This window comes from Thermobia domestica, chromosome 4 (assembly GCF_964235325.1).
Source record: "Thermobia domestica chromosome 4, izTheDome1.hap1.1, whole genome shotgun sequence".
NCBI lineage: Eukaryota > Metazoa > Arthropoda > Insecta > Zygentoma > Lepismatidae > Thermobia > Thermobia domestica.
Genome location: NC_137457.1, coordinates 258,643,109 through 258,662,093, shown reverse-complemented (window position 1 = coordinate 258,662,093; position 18,985 = coordinate 258,643,109). Strand labels below are relative to the sequence as shown.

Below are 18,985 nucleotides of genomic sequence, written 5' to 3'. Positions count from 1 at the left end.
CTAAATAGGTGTTTCATTTTTTCATATTTGTCGTAGAAGAGAAACAAAGAAGGGAGAAGAAAAAGGAGTGAGGCTTTTTAACTTCTTATACTCAGATGTCCACATTTAGGAATTCCTTAAGGTTAATGATATGAAATTTCAACAATTATAACTCCTCACAGAATTGAGATAGAAACCTCATTCTGATCAAACTATAATGAATGGCAAAAGTATATTTAGTTAGTACAAATGTTATATAGTGTCGCCATCTTTAAACATGGTGTCATTATACTTGCTTTGTGACGGATAACTTAAACTATTAGAAATAAGGTAAAAACCCTAGAAGTAAACGTTATTGAGTAGAATCTCACTTTTCTAACTAAATTATAATACTATTATTTCCCTGACTTTGAAACTGAGGGAACTAGTTTATTTTATGTACAGTATGCGGCAAAACAATCAGTACTGAAATTCGCGCGCGGGTGGCGCTCAGATGTAATGTGATATGAGCTGTGAGTGCCACATGTGTGCTCTGTTGTGTGTGGACTAGCGTAGTGTGCTGTTGGTGCGAAGATAATGTTGCTCACAACAGAGGAGAAGGTACTTACTGTCGAGCAATATTTCCGTTCATACGGTGTATGGCAGCGTCCCACTGCAGGAGATTAGCGTGGACGTCTACTGTATTGATCTGGAGTGTTAGCTATGGCATATGAAAATGAAGATTTCATCAGTAACATATGGTTCAGTGGTGAAGAGCCATGCGTATTTTGATAGCCACATCAATCGACAATTGATTATTGACCCTGTCTTGCATGATTTGTGTGGCTTTTACCGCACGAAAAGTCTGTCGTTAAAACAATGGATCCAGCAAGACGAATCTATTGCCCACACTGCAAGTGAGTCACTTACCCTTCTGCTCACAAGAGTTTGGGCATCGCTTGATTTCCTGTGGAACGGATTTTCCATATCCTTCCCACTCCCCTCATCTCATGACTCCAAATGCCCACATACGGGGCATGCTGAAGGAAGCAATTTTCCTAACAGATAACTTCCTACCACTATACCGGAGTTAAGAGAAAAGATTCGGCCATTTGCTTTGTCATTCCACCAAACCGTGTTCACTAACATGTTCATCGATCTACAGGACCGCTATGAAGAATATGTGCGACATAATGTTCAACATTTTGAACACATGATGTACAGCGGGCGACACTTCTAAATGGTACAGCCATATGGAGATTTACGGCTAAGGTGTACCATTTAGAAGTGTCCACCGCTGTACAAGAATGCTTCCTTGTAAATTTACAATATGTGTTGAGTAACATTTAGTTGACATCCATTTGCCAACCTTTCTGATGTTTCATTATGTTGTACAAAAAATAAATAAATGTCAACGATGTGATTTCAGTACCGTTTGTTTTGCCGCATACAGTGGAACAAGATGTTAAAGTTTGTGACGTTTGGTTACAATGAAGCCTACTTTGCATTTTTTTTAAAGAATAGATTTTACAATTGATTGCAGTGAAAATAATATTGGAAAGGTATTGAACATAAATATCACCGTCCTATGAAAACGTCTGACAATCATAAAAAAAAAAAAAAGCACGATATGGGCGTCGAGTAACCAAGCATGGACATTGTGAGTAGCAATGGTTTGTACGACAATGTTTGAACAACAGTTACAAATATACTGAGAGAAGTTTATTTACTGTGGTGAATTTCTTAAGAATATAGTAATCAACAACCGATATTAAAACTTCACATTGTTTGTTAGAATATTTGGCGCTGCAATATCACAGATATTTGCGCTATGCTTATTTTCAAAAGTTATCATAGTATGAATACACAGGGATAAAGATGGAATAAGGACTACAATCAAATTAGCAATACAAACGGATCAGTTATTAGAAGAATCATTGTCACGAGGTGGATCCGGTGACAGAGAACGTTCCTGGTTTTCACGTAATACGCACGCACAAGCATCAATATATTAAAACCTTTGTATGACACATACACTTGGACACTCCTGTGTTCTAAACGTTTTGGTCTCTATGCAAGAACAGCTAACCATTTCCAATGTTTCTTCTTAAGTAATACTTTCTGTTTTCCATTTTATTTGTGCCACTCACCACTTGTACATTAACACTAAAGATGCATTTCTTGTTTCTAAATGTTTCACTGCTTTTCCTGCGAGGATTTCTTTTGGGAATATAGCTATCTTACAACTATAGGAAAACTAGCCATTTGATGAAATTGAACTTGAACTGTGCTCAAACAATCAGGAACGGAGAAGTAATCAGGTATATCAGGCGACGAGCAAAAACTGATGCTACATTCCTCACAAGTTGGCAAATTGTTGGGTGGCTCATGAAATGGTATCTGTAAAACAAGCAGAAATACGCTACAAAAAAAATCAGGAATATTGTTTTTGGATTTTTTTTTTTTTTTTTTTTTGCTAACTTCAAAATTTATTAAATTGGTAAAACTGATAATTATTCGATGCAACTTTCTCGTGTGAAACAACGCTACCTATAATTATGGCAAGTCACATTTGTGTTTACTTTTGATTGTAGGAATGAATAGATGGAAACTGGTAAAAGTTTAGCTAATTTTTAATAAAATCCCTTTTGGAGCAGCCTCACTGCCGTTAAGTTTAACAACTCTAATTTACAGTTTGTTTTGTTTATTATCTGTAAAATAAATTAAACTAATCAGAAAATGAAAATTATAACTAAGTTTCTTAGATTATGTTATTTTGCATCAAATGCTGTAGCTAAGACTCACCTAATAATTTTATCAATTATCAATTGTGAAGATGCAATGGGAGAGTAGGAAGAAATACCTACGTGTATATTCTTTTCTTTAACAACTTGTGTAGTTCTTTATCTTGTTGAAAATCATGGAACCATGAATAAATTGATTTACACTGATGTTATTTTTGTTCTGAGCTATTTTCTAAAAGTATGATATAAATTAATTACGAAAGTGACTTTCATATTAACAAAGAGTATTGCGAATTATGCGGTTGATTCATCAGAGATAAATTTTGATATCTAGCACTGAATCGTGGTTTCCAGCTGCAAAAACTTTCAAGAAAATAAAAGAGCAATTATGGAAAATATTAAAATGTTGATTATTAGGAAAGATAAGACAAAGATAACAACATAAACTTTTTTGTATAATTTGCCATTAAAATATAATCACATAATTGCTGGTACCCACTGTTTATGTGACAAATAAAATTTTGCTGTGAAGTGTTTAACATCATTAAATAATCGAAATTGCATCGTGTATTTGGTGATGTAACATTTTATTGGGGACTACAAAGTTTTATATTTTCTATTATAGGAAGTGTAACCCAGTATATAATAGTATGGTCTGAAAATAATGAAAGAGAAACTGATTTTACTACTGGTAATATTGAGCAATAAAATATTAAACTAGTTTTTGAAGAAAACATAGTGAAAATGGCAAACTACATTTTTTTTTTTTTAATTCGTATGTTATGTGCTTCAAAGAAAATTGCACCTACCTGATAGTTCCCATTCACATAGAATCTTAAAACCGTGAGTACTTTCAGAATTGCTGGTAGTGAGCGTTCCCGCAAAATAAAATTTTCTAAATTGTCACCCAGTAATGGAAAAATTTGTCTCAGAAATGTTACTTTCGAAAACCTGGAACGAGAAAAGAATACAGTTTAAAACGAAAACCTGGAACGAAAAAAAAATACAGTTTAAAACGAAAACCTGAAACGAGAAATGAATACAGTTTGAAACTAAAACCAAAATCGACACACTTTGTGTAATAAACCTATGATCAACAGAAATAAAACCTAACCTAAACATTTCCAGTTAATACTTGAAAATCAAATGAGCGTGTTAGCGGACTTTAAAGGTGGAAAGACAGGCCATGACCAGTTTGGAGCAGGAAAGTAAGTGTGGTGTTAATAGCTAGGTTAGGTTACTGTAGTTTTATTTCATACTTCAAACTGAAATTCTATTTCTGCGTAGAAGTAATGCTACAGAAATGACCAGGGCGAATATATGAACAATGGAAGTGAGACCGGTTTTTGAGTACATTACCCTTTGTACAATACACATGTGCAGGAGAGATGTTACGGAAATAACCAGGCGCGGAGATATGGACAACCAAATAGGCCTTTTTGTCCGCCCCTCACCAAAACTTCAAAAACTACCAACCGTCACTGACGCGCCTGCTCTCTTCGGAGTAGCCCCGTGCTACAGAGCGGGACAATTAGTTTCGCCCTGCCCTGACTCGTTTAAATAGCATTCGTGCTTTTTAAAGGCTATCTAGGACAAATTGATTTTTGAGTTTTGAACTGTCATTCTTACGGCATGTCTGCACAGGTACGTCATATAATGTTTAAGTCCCCCTAAAGTTAATCTACACATATGAATGCAATTCCCTCCATAAGAAACAATTTACAAGATGCATTTCATGACCAAAATAAGTCATAATTAATGAATTCAAACATGTATACTTAATCTGGAATAATACCAAATTGTGAAAGTTTTACATTGTGTACAATTAATGCCTACCTAACCTAATCTTGTGTCTACTTCGGTAGCAAATCGTAAACATTTTACACTTTATGTAATTAGTGTCTGCTTCCTTTCTGTAACACAATTGCATTATACTTTTTGGCTAAAGACAACAAAACACTATATTCTTAATCTAATGATACGAACGTGCCGATATATTGAGATACAAGTTGAACACGTAAATAATTTCCTTCTGCCAATTTAATTTTACACAAACACAAACCAGTATCAAGTATAAGATTTGTTTATACAAGCAATGAATCTTGGTAATATGCTATATAGGCCTATAAGGTTCTACTTCCCTTTCTCTTAATGTTCCTTGGTTCCTGAGTTGCATGATTTTCTGTCTTAACCTTATGCAGCACCCATGCATATGGTTCTTATGTTATTGTATCTTGCACTAGATGTATTAAAAGGATCTACTGTGAAAATTAATAAATTAAGTTATCCTAACCTAAACTATCCTAACCTATTTCGTTATTGTAGTTAATTTTTAAAATAATATGTAGGTATTGCGTTAAGAAGTTTGCTGTAAACTTGAAACTATAAATTATATTTAGAATATTTTTTACACATGGCTAAATGAAAATTACGATTAGAGCAATTTAAACATGGAATACAACGCCATAAAGTGAATGTCTCTTGGTTCAGAAAATAAGACGAAATAGTTAAAACGAAAGGTCCGAAGAGAGAAGTGCCCAATGAGAATAGGATCTACGATCCATAGAGAATACAACTGTAAACACTCCCAGAAAAGTAAAGGAAAATGAGTGGAACTACTCATACTTTGTGTGTACAATGAATATTTGTTATTTTTGTCACTACGTTACTGCTATTAAAATTAGCATAAAAGTTAAAATCAAGATGCATAGTTGACTTACCTATATCTCTCAAAGTATTGATTATCGTTATACAGCTCCAGTGGATTTTCCATGTGCCTCGTATGTCTTGACGCATCACTAGTCATCGCAAAGTAATATATTTCTTAAATATTTGTTCTTCCACATACATGACACATTCAACAAAATCATTTACTTCCATGCCAGAATACGAATACTATACTATTAAAGAACTCAAGGAAGGCTTAAGGTTGGTCGATAGCTACCTTGAGTCAAGGAGAGATTTTCATTAAGGCTTCCTTGAACTCAAGGGTTCCTTGACATCAAGGAAAAGTTATAAATACCGATTTCAGTCAAGGGAGGCTTCTCAAGGAATCCTTGAGTTAAGGTAGCCTTAAGGAGTGTTTTTAAATATGGGCCTAAAGTACGTCCCGTCTGCATTTCCAAATTAAACCGTATTGATCAAAGTTATAAATATTTTCTTTTCCAATAACATGTGTTGCTTCACATTCGCGACAAATGCATTGACACTGGCTTCTAACTTTTTGGGATAGAGATTTAATCAAACGTCCTGTTAAAATAAGTACAGAAAGGGGTTTCAAATCAGTCTGTACCTTCTCTCAGTAGTCCCATTGTTCTTGGCTAACTGCAGAACATTTCAAATCAGAAGACTATTTGTAATTGTAATCATCATACGTATTGGATCCGCTGATTTGAATTTTGTAATTTTAACGTCAGGTTCTGAATCACCTGTCCTAAAACCCCCTTGGCAGTAAGCTGGCCGTATCATTTAATCTTCTATTTTAATGATTATTTTCTGCTTATGCTTGGAGACCACCTCTAACGCTCAAAGGGTGGTTTCTACCTTTAAACCTACCAAAATAAATAAAAATACGTGACGATTATTTTTTGATATTCTACAAGTATGCAAAGTATCATTCAAATCAGTAAATTACACTTCCGTAAGTCTCCTTGTTACTGCTGTTCAAATAGAACAAATAAATTAATTGGCGGACATAAAGTCAGAAAAAAATACGCTGATGTTATGAAGGGACTGAGCAATAACAATGAGGCTCAATAACAATGTTAATCAGTTTACACTATTGCAGAGTGGCTACACAATGACACTTCATGACTGTTCATTACAAGCATATGATTAATGCAGTCAAATATTAGGCTATACACCAAAACGCCCTTTACAGCCAAGCGTCCTTACACCGAAACGTCCTTACACCGTAACGTCCGTACACCGAAACATCCGTACACCGAAACGTCCTATTTCGAAACATCCTACACCCGTCTGAAGTGCCCCGGCGGGAAATATTTATCATAACTAGGGTGTCTTAATTAAAGATAGGCCTATACAGTAAGGGGTTAATATGAATAAACTGTGTTCTGATGAGCAGACCTACTTTATTGATGTAATGTTTGTGGTATGTAATATTGGATTTCTTTCAGATCAGTTTGGGTATCCTAGAGTCCCGTTGATTATAGAATTTGGAAGAACTAACTACCTTTAGAAAACATGTAGAGAGTTACTGGCAAGTTTTGATTCACCCGCAGTTCATGTGTTCTCATTTTATTAGTTGTAGTGTAATGCTTCTCTATATTCTGTATTTTTAATTTTACATAACATTGTTATTATATAGTTAGTTTCGCAGAATAATAATAAGCAACCATTTTTCTAACGCATAAGGATGGGCACGAGTCAACGACTCGAATTCAAGCCGAGTTTCGAGTCGAGTCAAAGGTAATATACTCGAGTCGAGTTCCGAGCCGATTCACTGCTTTTGACGTCGAGTTTGGAGTCGAGTCGAGTTTGATAAATGGCTCGCTTGTTCAGCTCGTTTTCAAATCATGGCTTGATTACACTGGAAAGCGAAAGCCATGAGAAATGTAAGCAGTAATATGGAATACTTTTAGGGACACAAACAGTAGAAAGTGTGGCACAGTCAGTAAATTCTATGACTCGTAGCTACATCATACAGCCTTTAATTTCTGCAAATAGTGTTTTGTTATCACCACTGTTAATTGTTTTGTAGGAAAACAATGGAACATTTGGTCTTGTAGTCCAACACAACCTCTTTAAAGTTGAAAATATTTTTGTGAAAGCATTAAATCCGGAAAAATTAACATCAAGTCTTGTGAGATCATGGTTGCAAGAGATTTTTCTTCAGGCGTATAATGCAAAGTCCATATTGTTATTAGGTTCGTGGAGTGGTCACAATTCATCAACTTTGGACCTATTTTAAGAACAAAAGAATAACTCATAATAGAAACCATTTCTGCAGGAACAACTGGTAGGATTCAGCCTCTTGTTGCGTTCTTTAGACTGTTAAAAAATTCTTGAGACATTTTTCTGACACTGTCCTTCTCTACAACTATAACATGAATTTACATCTCCGTAATAATATAATTAAGATCCCAACACTGATTCATAATCAGTTTTCTTCTCCTAGATTTGCTAATCTTATTGGGTATGCATGATATAAAAGCGGTTATTTGGAATAAAAACCATCTGTGTTTGAAAATTTCCTTTCAAAGATTGTGCAGCATTTTGCGATTTGTGCACAGTTATTGCCGTAATAAGGTGTGTGTGGTGTACACAATGTTTATGCATCACACACTTTTGTTACTATATGTCATTACCGTAAAACGTTTTCCCAATCAATTCAACATTTGAGGGCATAAGAAGTTCTGACATAGAGTGAAGCGAGGGGACTCACTATAAATAAGTACCCCTGTCAATTACAGCAGCATTTAATTTTTATTTTATTTATTCATTTATATTTTCTACTTCACGAATTTATTTCTCCCTAACGAATAATTTTCATTTTGAAGAGTAGACGTTTCGGTGTAAACATTGGAACTTTTACACCGAACCAGCCTCACACCTAAACGTCCTTACACCGAGACATCCGTGCAGCAAAACGTCCTACACCGAAACACCCTGCACCAAAACGTCCTACACCGAAACAGCCGTAACCCACTTCAGACACTTCACTTTTAAATTCTGTCCACCATCATCCTAAGCTTTTAACAAAAAGTATTCTTTCAAACGTTCGAACGATAAAATATTTTCGTTCTCCATCTTTATAGAAACAACACCAAACAAAGTAAAATAGACTGCCGGTACCATTGCACTCCTAATTTACTCACTGAATGTATTGATTTGGAGCTGCCAAAATCTATGACAAAATCTTCCAGGTGCTTGCAATCAGTACACCTGATTTCCCTGAGGCTGTCCTCATTTTTCAAATACAGCAAGTGGCACTGTGATCTTATCTGTTTCTCTGTGTGTCGGTCACTGATATACGTGATTCATGCTCCATTGATCTATTCTAAGAAATTCACTTACAGAAAAGAAACATTTGTTTACGAAAAAAACACCCATATTGAAGTTACTCATCTGAAATGTAACGCGAGAAAGTAACGCAAACCAGTTACGTTACTAAAAAATTTGTAACGCGTTACCGTTACAGTTAGTTTGGGAAAAATGTAACGCGTTACTAGGAAACGTTACTTAAAAAGTAACGTGTCACTTGCGTTACGTTACTTCCCTAGACTTAGAAACAGCCATTGAAGCAGCAGAAAATATAGCTCCACCATGACTTCTTATTTCCTGACGTGTCTGAATCTGTATCGAAGATTATTCCATCAAGTTCTGGTTCTGGAATATCATCCAGAAAGCTACCTTCAGTTGTTTCAGTTCTGCTATCATCTGAGTCAAGGGTGGTGAGAGAGTTAGAAGTATAAGAAGGAGTTATTCGAAGGTAATTCATCAATTTCTTCAACATCATCACCTGCTTCATCTGTAATTAACGATCTCGATGATTCATTGCAGTGTAAAGCAAGACAGTCGTCACTGGCATCCAGTCGATGTATTTCAACAAAAGATTTCAAATCAGATCGAATACTAAGATACGGAAGTATTCCAGTCACATACATCTCTTGTGGAGAAATCCAGAATACGGCATACGCTCGCTGAGTGAATATGAAATATTTTGTGACTACTTCCTCGTCGAACTTGAAGCTCCATATAGAATTAGCATTACTGCCCTTACTTTGGTATTCGGTACACATCCTATCGCAACTGATGGTATCAAGAATATCGTCTATGTAAGGAAAATGTGCTTCATATTTTGCAATAAAAGAACTTCGAAACCAATTCTCCATATTTATTTAAGAGCGCTTTCTATAGACGTGTTATCGATAATACCTAAGTCGTACCATGAATTTTCCCGGTCTTAGCAACGACAGCACTACGTACAAGAATAGAAACTATGATAACAATGGTCAACAATGGTTTAGAATATTCTGTAGTAAACATAAAATTAGAGGATAAAAATATACATTAAAAAACGAACATTTTAAACGTCTCTCGTTTTGTGTACCGAGGCTAAGGTGATGATGAGATGGATGATTATAGTGGAATGACAAAAGTGAGAGGAAACAGGAGAATCCGAGACACACTGTGTGTCCATCACAAAGCGTATTTAACGGAAGCTGAGATCGAACAAGGTACCCCACCAGTGGGATAAAAGAGTATGGATCTAAATTCAAGTTTGAGGGGTTAATATGAAAAATAATATTTAGATATATCAGGAGCGTCATTTCAGATTTTGCTTGAGGGGGGGGGGCAAGTCCCCTTCATATAAGTAAAATTTCGCGTTTTTCACTGACTTTCTACTATTCTACTGATAAAATCTATATAGATCTCAAACTCAGAGGGAACAATTGCCCCTCCTTGCCCCCCTAAATGACACCTTTAAGGTATATTTAAGAGGTGCCTTATTTTAAATTCATTTTAATCTTTTCATCAAAATGAGAGTAAAAGAAATGCAGAAAATAGCATGTAATATAGCTACGGAGAATATATATCATTTCAGTGAAATTTTACACCAATGGCAACTTCTCAATGACATCATAGATAAAATGTAGCAAATGGAATTGAACAAAGGCAAGCGTAATAAACGAACTGGCTGGCGCGGAGGAATACGCGACAAAACGTACCACCGACAAAACGTACCATTACCCTAAGGGATGCTTGTGAAGGGTTTTCTAAAAACACTTTAAATAATGACAAGCGACAAAACGTACCACTTGCCTGGGGGGTTACTTGCGAAGAGTCTTCCAATCAGTAAACAAATAATGTCAGGCGACAAAACGTACCACTTGATAGGATGGTATATATATCGGCCAAAATAAGGTTAAAAGTTGAACAGATTGGTGGTGAGAAAAGTGCCGATGCAAGACCAAGACTAAGACCATACCTGCAAGATTTTCGCCAGACCAAGACCAGCAAGAATCTTGCATATGCAATATTTGAATATTTGCTGATATCCATCACACTTTATCCAGGCTTTGGACCAGGGACGGATAGGTATTATTAGAGGGGCGCGGGCGCTTTCTCCCACAAGGGCCACCAGCATCTCAATGTCACAAATCAAGTTGCACAGTTTTATTTCTACAGTAAGTCAATAGTATTAACAATTGACAATTAAAACCTGATATTCTTTCATCAGTATATTATTCTGAATTGTTCAAAATATTATATGAAGTTCAAGGAGAACGTATACTATATTACAAAATTAGCAGATGTTTTAGTGTACTAGTTTTTGATGCTACTGTATCTATCACTTTTGCATTCGAAATATTTTTAATAAATCTTTTTCAATAGACGTCAACATAAATGTTTTCAAATGTTCGTGAGACATGGTACTCGTTAGCCTATTTTTAATGTATTTCAGTTTATTTCAGTTTTGAAAAATTTGTTTCATATGTTACCTGAGTTACGGGCAAAGTCAATAAAAATTTTATGCTGGAAACCTGGATAAGTATTACTGCAAAATTTACAATTCTGCAAAATTAAAAAGCAGCACATTGGACAATTTTGCAACACGTTTTGCGTTCGGTTTCCTTGTAAACAAATGTATTTTCTCCTAATTCTGAATCACTTGCACCATCAGCACAGTCATTTTTTCTCGGTTGTGCTCGTCATCAAGACCGACTTTCAAGGATATCCACGTCCTTCAAAAGTCCAAGAGAATACATTTATAGTATCCTTGGAAACTTCTTTACTGAAGTTTTTTCAGAAAATATGTAAGTTTATCGAAAGACACGTCTGGAAGTTCTGATACTTGGTTGAAGTGTCTAGGGTCCAAATAATCCATAAAGTACATTGCTTCTTGAATCTTGAAGAAATACTCGAAACTACCATGTCCAATATTGTGTTGAATACTTCGATGCAGTATCTGGTCATTGGATAGAAGCAGCTTCATCTTCATATTCACAGGAAAAATCTTTGTCCATCTCTGAAGGCGAATTGTCGATAGGTCAATAGAAAAAAAGAAATCACGTTCTAAGTCTTCAAATTTGTTATTGGCCCATTCTGCAAAGCTTAATGCTACATTCTTAACGGATTCAAAATCATCTCTCTACTCTTTCAATTGGAACAGAGTAGTCTGCACCATCCGATAGGACTACACTAGCAGCACCCTCTATTTGGAGATAGTTTGACAGAGAGGTCGTCACTTGAAATATCTTAAGGAACATTTGTGCTGTCCGAGTTGTTTTTGAACTTGAAAAGATCTTTTATATATCCTTTCGCCTTACACCTAGTTTTTGGTTTGATATTTTCTGTAGAAGCAATTTTCTTAATTATTATGGTCAACTCTGTATACAAAGCACTTTCTGGGTTCGAAAAATGACCAAACTTTTTCTGAAAAACAGTGTGTTTTCTACCATCTTGTTTCCGCAATAACTGTAAGACGCTTTTGTTAACATTTGATCTTCCAAATGTCCATTCGCTGATAAGACACGCATAAATATCGCAGTCATTCAGCAGAACAATGACACAGAATCAATGCAATTTTTTGTCAGATCACATATGACATGATTGAGTATATGAGCGTAACACCACACGTGTAACTGAGTTCCTTAGTGATTAAGCGGTTAGCGTATGCGCCTTTGTCGTGGGAGACCTGGGTTCGATTCCTGGCGGGAGCTCATGTGCTTCGGATTTCCCGTAAATCAGTATGTCTCGTCTCATATAGCCTCGCTGCTAAAAGGGGCGTTAAACTCAAAATCAACTGAATCACACGTGTAACTGATCATAGGTGAATTGAAAATATCCGAATATTGTCCTTGCATGTTACTTGAGCCATCGGTTGAATTGCAAATACACTTCTTAATATCAAGGTTCAACTTCTGCAGAATTTCCAGCAGTAAACGGCAAGGACACTGGCCTGTGGTAGATATGCATTTTACAATGACAACAATACTTCGTTTAACAACCATTTTAACAACATACCGTAAAACAACAGAGCACTGGCCTGAAACTACTATATCTTGAGTAGTGTCTAATAGAACAGAAAATATTTAAGCTTAAGAGACTTCTTTCGAAATATCTTCTCTGATAAGTGTGCTGATAGCATTCAAAACATAATTCACCGTGTTTAGTAAAAGTTATGCGACCACTATCCTGCTTACTTCCTCGTATATAACTCTTCTCGGTGACCTTATTTAAATTACTTTTAAGCGGAAGATCAAATTTGCTTAAGAAAGGAATAATATTCAAAAAGTTTCCGTGATCTATAGCTGTGTCTTTCAGTTTTTAGGCTGCTACATTTTCTCTGTAAATGAGCCGTCTTTTACCAATGAGTTTCTGCACTTTGACAACTCGATACATTACCTGTCTGTTCTTCCCAACCTTATACTGCCGTTGTTTTATCTGTTCATAAGGAAGTAGTTTCTTAACATTATGTTCTCTTTTGTTAGATATGTAAGCACACACATTGGTCTAATATATTTTGGAAGACTCGTGTTTTCTTACTCGCTGATAAACGTGTTTAATGTTACGTTTGTAACGTACAGAACCTTTAAGAGAAGTTTGTTCGATCTGGAGAATAATCTGTGAACACGCTGCAAAAAGAAAATGCTTGAAGTGGTACGTTTTGTCGCGGATTAAATATCCGAAATGTTTTAATTAGTCCAAGACAGGTTGTAATTTACATAAGTGGTACGTTTTGTCGTGGAATAAATGTCAGAAATGCTTTAATTAATCCATGACAGGTTGTCATTTATGACAGGTCGTCAAAAGTGGTACGTTTTGTCTCGAAAATTCAAGTGGTACGTTTTGTCGGGACACCGGCGCGGAGCGCACACATATTTTTAAAAAGCCGAAAAATACATACCGGGTATCAAAACCTACAAAATCTAACGGACGTTGGGACGTTCTTTTTGTTTAATTGGTATGGAGTTCAACTTTTCTTTTCAACACCAAGGCTGTATAGGAAACGTGGACCTGCAGCTTTACGTGGATTGCAAACCAAATGAGCCGTCACCGAGAATCGAACCCAAGTCTCCCGTACCAAAGACTCGTATGCTTACCATAAAGCTACAAGGGACCAATAGACGTTCTCGTTGTGTTTATCTACTCTCTTGGAGCAAGCAAGTGAAAATGAAATTGAGAAACCAAATGAGAAGCAACAAGGAAGATGAGTATTGGTGAGTTGATTTGAATTTAACGCCTCTTTCAGCAGCGAGGCTATATGAGACGGGACCTACTAATTAATGGGAATCCGAAGCACATGAGCTCTCGCTGGGAATTGAACCCAGGTCTTCCACGCCAAAGGTGCGTACACTAACCGCTTAGCCACGAAGGAGCTCAAAAAGGAAGATGTTTCCTTTCAAGACAGCGTTGGTGTAAGTAGTTATTTTCTTGAGTTATTAGATTGATTGGTTGAGTTGTATTGTAGTTTGGTGTCCCGTTCAGCAGGGCGGCTATATGAGACGTAAATCTACAACGTAACGTGGAATCCGAACCACATGAGCTCGTGCTGGAAATCGGACCCGGGACTCCTGCGCCGAAGACGCGTGTGTTAGCAACGAGGGAGCTCTAATTGAATAAAATATGTATTATTGGGTTTTATATATAATCGGTGCTAGTGTTGAATACAGGCCTCGAACGAAAAAGTTGAAAGAAACTGTAACTTTACCAGCAAATAGTGCTACTACGCTGTAGTTGTGAAATTTTATATGACAAAATGTGAAAACAGTGAGAGCAGTTTACTTTGTCGTTTATTTTTCAATTTATTTCGTATAATCGGTCAGTAGTTCTAGCACATGTGAATTTAGTCTAGAACACATTATAAAGCGTTATTCTAAGCCTGGCAGCTGGCCTGATCTCAGTCCATATGCTTTTACTAGATTCGAACGTGTTTTGATTCTTTCTATCAGTCACCTTGCCACTGAAAAGCTCTGATTGGCTCATTCAACGACGAGTTCCATTCCACTATAGATTTATATATTTGAGAACTGAATAAAAATGTGATATAAGTGTAATCTTTAACAAATCTTCCACTCTGAGACATGAAACAAGAATCACATCATCCGATACGTACTAGACAAATGTTGGGAGATAAATAAATAAGTAAATATAGATTACAGAAATGTGTTCACTGAGCAGAAAATTAATGTATTAATAGCGTTTATACTGTTATTACGCCTGCCTCCCACAACCAGACAGAACACTAAGACAATGGGAGAGGGAACAAGATAATTTTTGTGAGGCTAACTTGAGTTCACCTTACATTTCTGGCTGCTTACTTAAAAAAAAAAAAAAAAAAAAAAAAAAAAAAAAAAAAAAAAAAACAAACAAATGAAAGTTTCAGGGGGAACTTAAGATTGTCGAAGGGGCTGAACTTCTCTGGATACCTCCAAGCAACGATCCTCCTCAGAGTTCATTCTTTTGCTTCTGTAAATCATGAAATGACTCATTTGCAACATCCACCGATTACTACTTCGGATTCGAAATGCGATATACGGTACATTAACTGAAAATTTAGGGGTGACTTTCGGTCTACTTCCGTACATAGTGTTGTTGAAGCTAAATATAATAAAAAGTTATGTATATTTGGCTCTTATTATTCCGTAGAATAAATAAAAAATATAGCAAAGTTCTTAGAAACTGATTTTTCTTGCGGGTAAGCATCATCTACGAAAGTTTAACAGAATCAAATATCTCTTAAGCAAATTGGAATTATGACTAATATACATTTAATAGCATGTGTGGAATTAAAAATATAAATTGTTCATTAATCCCCAATTTCAATATAACTTTTGCAAAAAAGCTTTATTATTCACTAGCAGCGTTCACCCCGCTTCGCTGCGGTCACCCCGGAACGCAATAAACTTTGTTACTTAGATAATTTTTACTTTTTCGCTTTCAAGTGATATGATAAAAACCATAGAAGATTGCAGTAAATGTTAACATTATATCGCCTGTCATTTATGTTAACCCGCCCCGCTTCGCTGCGGTCACCCCGGAACGCAATAAACTTTGTTACTTAGATAATTTTTACTTTTTCGCTTTCAAGTGATATGATAAAAACCATAGTAGATTGCACTAATGTTAACATTATATCGCCTGTCATTTATGTTAACCCGCCGAGTGACACGGTCATGCGGGTTGCATATAAATACGTTTATTTTTACCTATGATGAACTAACAAAGGATTTGTACGTTATGGACACTTGAATGGTCAATTATCTCAAGACACTGGTAATTAAAAATTAAAGTGATATGATAAAAACCATCTAGGGTCCAAATCCTAATAACCCCCCAAAAATGAAAGAAATTGGTTCAGCCGTATTAGCGTGATGAGGGAACAAAGGATTTGTACGTTCTCTTTTATATATAAGACTAGCAGCGTTCACCCCGCTTCGCTGCGGTCACCCCGGAACGCAATAAACTTTGTTACTTAGATAATTTTTACTTTTTCGCTTTCAAATTGCAGTAAATGTTAAAATTATAGCGCCTGTCATTTATGTTAACCCGCCGAGTCACATGGTCATGCGGGTTGCATATAAATACGTTTATTTTTACCTATGATGAACTAATAACAAAGGATTTGTACGTATGGACACTTGAATGGTCAATTATCTCAAGACACTGGTAATTAAAAATTAAAGTGATATGATAAAAACCATCTAGGGTCCAAATCATAATAACCCCCCAAAAATGAAAGAAATTGGTTCAGCCGTATTAGCGTGATGAGTTCACAAAGGATTTGTGCGTTCTCTTTTATATATATAGATTACTATGATTAATATTACCTTTTCTATTTATTTGTTTTGTAAATTTGTTATTAAATAATCAGATCATACAATTTTCCAGGCAGAATTTTAAGCAAAGAATCAAATCTCTTCTTACACCTTTGTTGTTTAAGAGTACAAAGGCAAGTACCTACTTACGTTGCTCTTGTCAATTTACTTAATAAAATATGAAATGCGATATACGGTATATTATCTAAAAAAAAAAAGTATCCTATTAGTTATACAACTTTTCGTCAAACAAAGTGTTAGAAACAACCAGGAAAACTAAGATTTATATACAAATATTCAGATCATGTCTTGTCCCTACTTTAATGTCCAATCGCCGCCACTGTTTGGAAGTACATATAGTTTCATGCCTTTCATGCTAATCATGGCGAAATGATAAGAGTGCTTTTGTTTGACAATCTTAGAATGAGAAAAGAGCAATGAGATTTTTACTTTTATTACTTAGCAAGAAGCATATCATTTTACGCACAAAAGAGTAAAGTGAGATAAATTGAATTTAATTTTGTGAATAAAGTAACAAGAATTTAATATTGAGTTTAACATCAATTCAAAAATTCTCTACGTTTTTTTATTTTTATTTTTATTTTTTTTAAAGAGCAGGATGGCAACGGGCCTGTGCCTTCTCTTCTTCATTTTTACCCCTTCACAACTTGAATTTTCCTTAATTAAAAAAAGAAAGAATTCGTAGATATTTATCGTATTTAGACAAATAAAGAGCTGCAAAACAGAACAATATAAAATGGGTATAAATTTGTTAGCAACTTGTGAAAAAATATTTTGAAAAGTGCGTTGCTTGTTTTGAAGAAAGAGGACAAGCTTCTTTCAGAAGCTTTTCGTTCTTCTTTTGTTACTAAGTTGTAAACTCCTACGGAAGATACCGCTTGCGTTTGGTTGGCGGACCTACAAAGAGAGCTCAGTTTGTGAAGTGTTGTGTTGCAGTGAATGTCGTGTGAGATTTTTGTGTGATAAATAACTTGTGCGTATGTTTATGAAGCATTTTGGTGTATCTGATCGGTATGAAATATTTCCATGCCTCCAATTTGTGTGCGTGACATAGCACTGCAGAGGTGAGTAAAGTATTTAAATCCACCTGTTAGCAAGGACAACAGATCTTGTGATTGTTTTTAAAACCTAATTAGGACGCACAATAAATTATTTCCTATTCTGTTTTGCGTCGGAAACCATTTAAATTAAGGTGACAAAGTGTCTTTAAATTACTATAATATTTGAGAAATAGAACGACACTTTATTCTTTTCCTTAAATAAGTTTTGTTTTTGTCTGCTGCGTAATAAAGGACAAGTAAATACTACGAATTAGTGTTACACGATATATAGGAAGTTTATGAGTACGTACCGTAATATATTATGAATCATTTATTTTATGCAGGTGAGGGTCTGAAATTTCAACTCAAGCAATCCAACACGAAATGGTTTATGAACTAAAACAAAACAAAGTATATTCGTGGATCAGAAATTAAATGGTATTTATTTATCTTATTGCTTCTGCACCTCTTGTAGCGTACCAAATAGTGTTTTCTCGTACTGTTTATAATTTTTGTGGTTCATTTTTAACCACATTTTACATTACTTTTAAAGTGGTTATGCTGTTACGGAACTTAGCCCAGAAACACTGCATTGGGACGAACATATGATTGAAGTTTTGAGTTCCAAATGTATCTGTATTGACTTAGTTTTATGTCTTATACGGACTCTGAAATCACGGAAGTAAAACTAGTGAACGGAATTGGGGGTAAAAGAAATGTGAAATTCACCCTACAGCTGTCATGCTCGAAGGATTTCAATGTCAGCATTTAGGTCGAGGCAAACTTGGCATGCAGGCGCTCTTAGTGAAATATTATCAAAGTGAAATCATATGTTTACGGGCCTTTTAGCTTAGTTTGGTATGGATTTCATGAATGAAGTTTTGTTTTGCCGTAGAGCGGAAATAGCCAAAGATCACATTTGTCACATATTTATTTATTTATTTCTGTAAATTACTGGAATGCTGCAAGATAGCGTTTATATAGGAGCTTGTTTAGATGAAGGAAGCCAAAAGTAGGTAAAAATAGAAGATAACAGGAGAAATGAGTTGAACTAAGGGAACCTTAGCCTAATTGATTTGTGCATAATTTAAAAATGGAATATAAGTATATTTTGTAGAAATGAGAAATGTGAAATAGTGTAGAGAAATGAGAGATGTGTACTTACCTAAAGCGCAGATCAGGGAATATGGAATATGAATACAGTTGATGCCCTAACCTAATATTAACAGAAATTAGCAGTTATGACTATTTCGTAAGAAAAAAAATGCCCTTTTCAACTAAACATTGGTCTTTACTTATTTCAGGGAAGGTTCAAGAACACAGGTCCCCCCATATAGGTTAGTAGCTAGATTGGTTCCTTTCTGTACCAAAGTTTAATATTTAATTCGCTTACTATTGCCGAGCGAGCGTTAGGTAGTCAAGGCGGGTTACATGCCCG

At 35.5% G+C, this 18,985-nt stretch overlaps 2 protein-coding genes across 8 annotated transcripts in view; one reads left to right on the top strand and one right to left on the bottom strand.

Moving 5' to 3' along the window:
• Positions 1-1,372: 1,372 nt before the first annotated feature.
• Positions 1,373-6,127, bottom strand: LOC145683488 (uncharacterized). Its single transcript, XM_081754824.1, has 3 exons — positions 5,423-6,127; positions 3,512-3,653; positions 1,373-2,358 (listed from the first exon to the last, which is right to left on the bottom strand). The coding sequence occupies exons 1-3, from the start codon at positions 5,506-5,508 to the stop codon at positions 2,194-2,196; spliced, it is 393 nt and encodes a 130-aa protein (XP_081610950.1). The 5' UTR covers positions 5,509-6,127; the 3' UTR covers positions 1,373-2,193.
• Positions 6,128-17,381: 11,254 nt separating this feature from the next.
• The window catches only part of LOC145684015 (sphingomyelin phosphodiesterase), a 273,240-nt gene continuing 271,636 nt past the window's right edge, over positions 17,382-18,985 (top strand). For 6 of the 7 annotated variants that reach the window (XM_081755822.1, XM_081755820.1, XM_081755821.1 and 3 more), the window contains exon 1: positions 17,382-17,571. The gene's annotated coding sequence lies outside the window, so the exon portion shown is untranslated. The other variant, XM_081755815.1, reaches the window with a different exon arrangement.

Excerpts from the sequence above, each read along its gene's own strand:
- LOC145683488 (XM_081754824.1), bottom strand. The coding sequence starts at position 5,508 with ATGACTAGTGATGCGTCAAGACATACGAGGCACATGGAAAATCCACTG. Across the intron at positions 3,654-5,422 it reads CAATACTTTGAGAGATATAG|GTTTTCGAAAGTAACATTTC; the intron begins GTAAGTCAACTA and ends TTCTCGTTCCAG. Across the intron at positions 2,359-3,511 it reads ATGTGAATGGGAACTATCAG|ATACCATTTCATGAGCCACC; the intron begins GTAGGTGCAATT and ends CTTGTTTTACAG.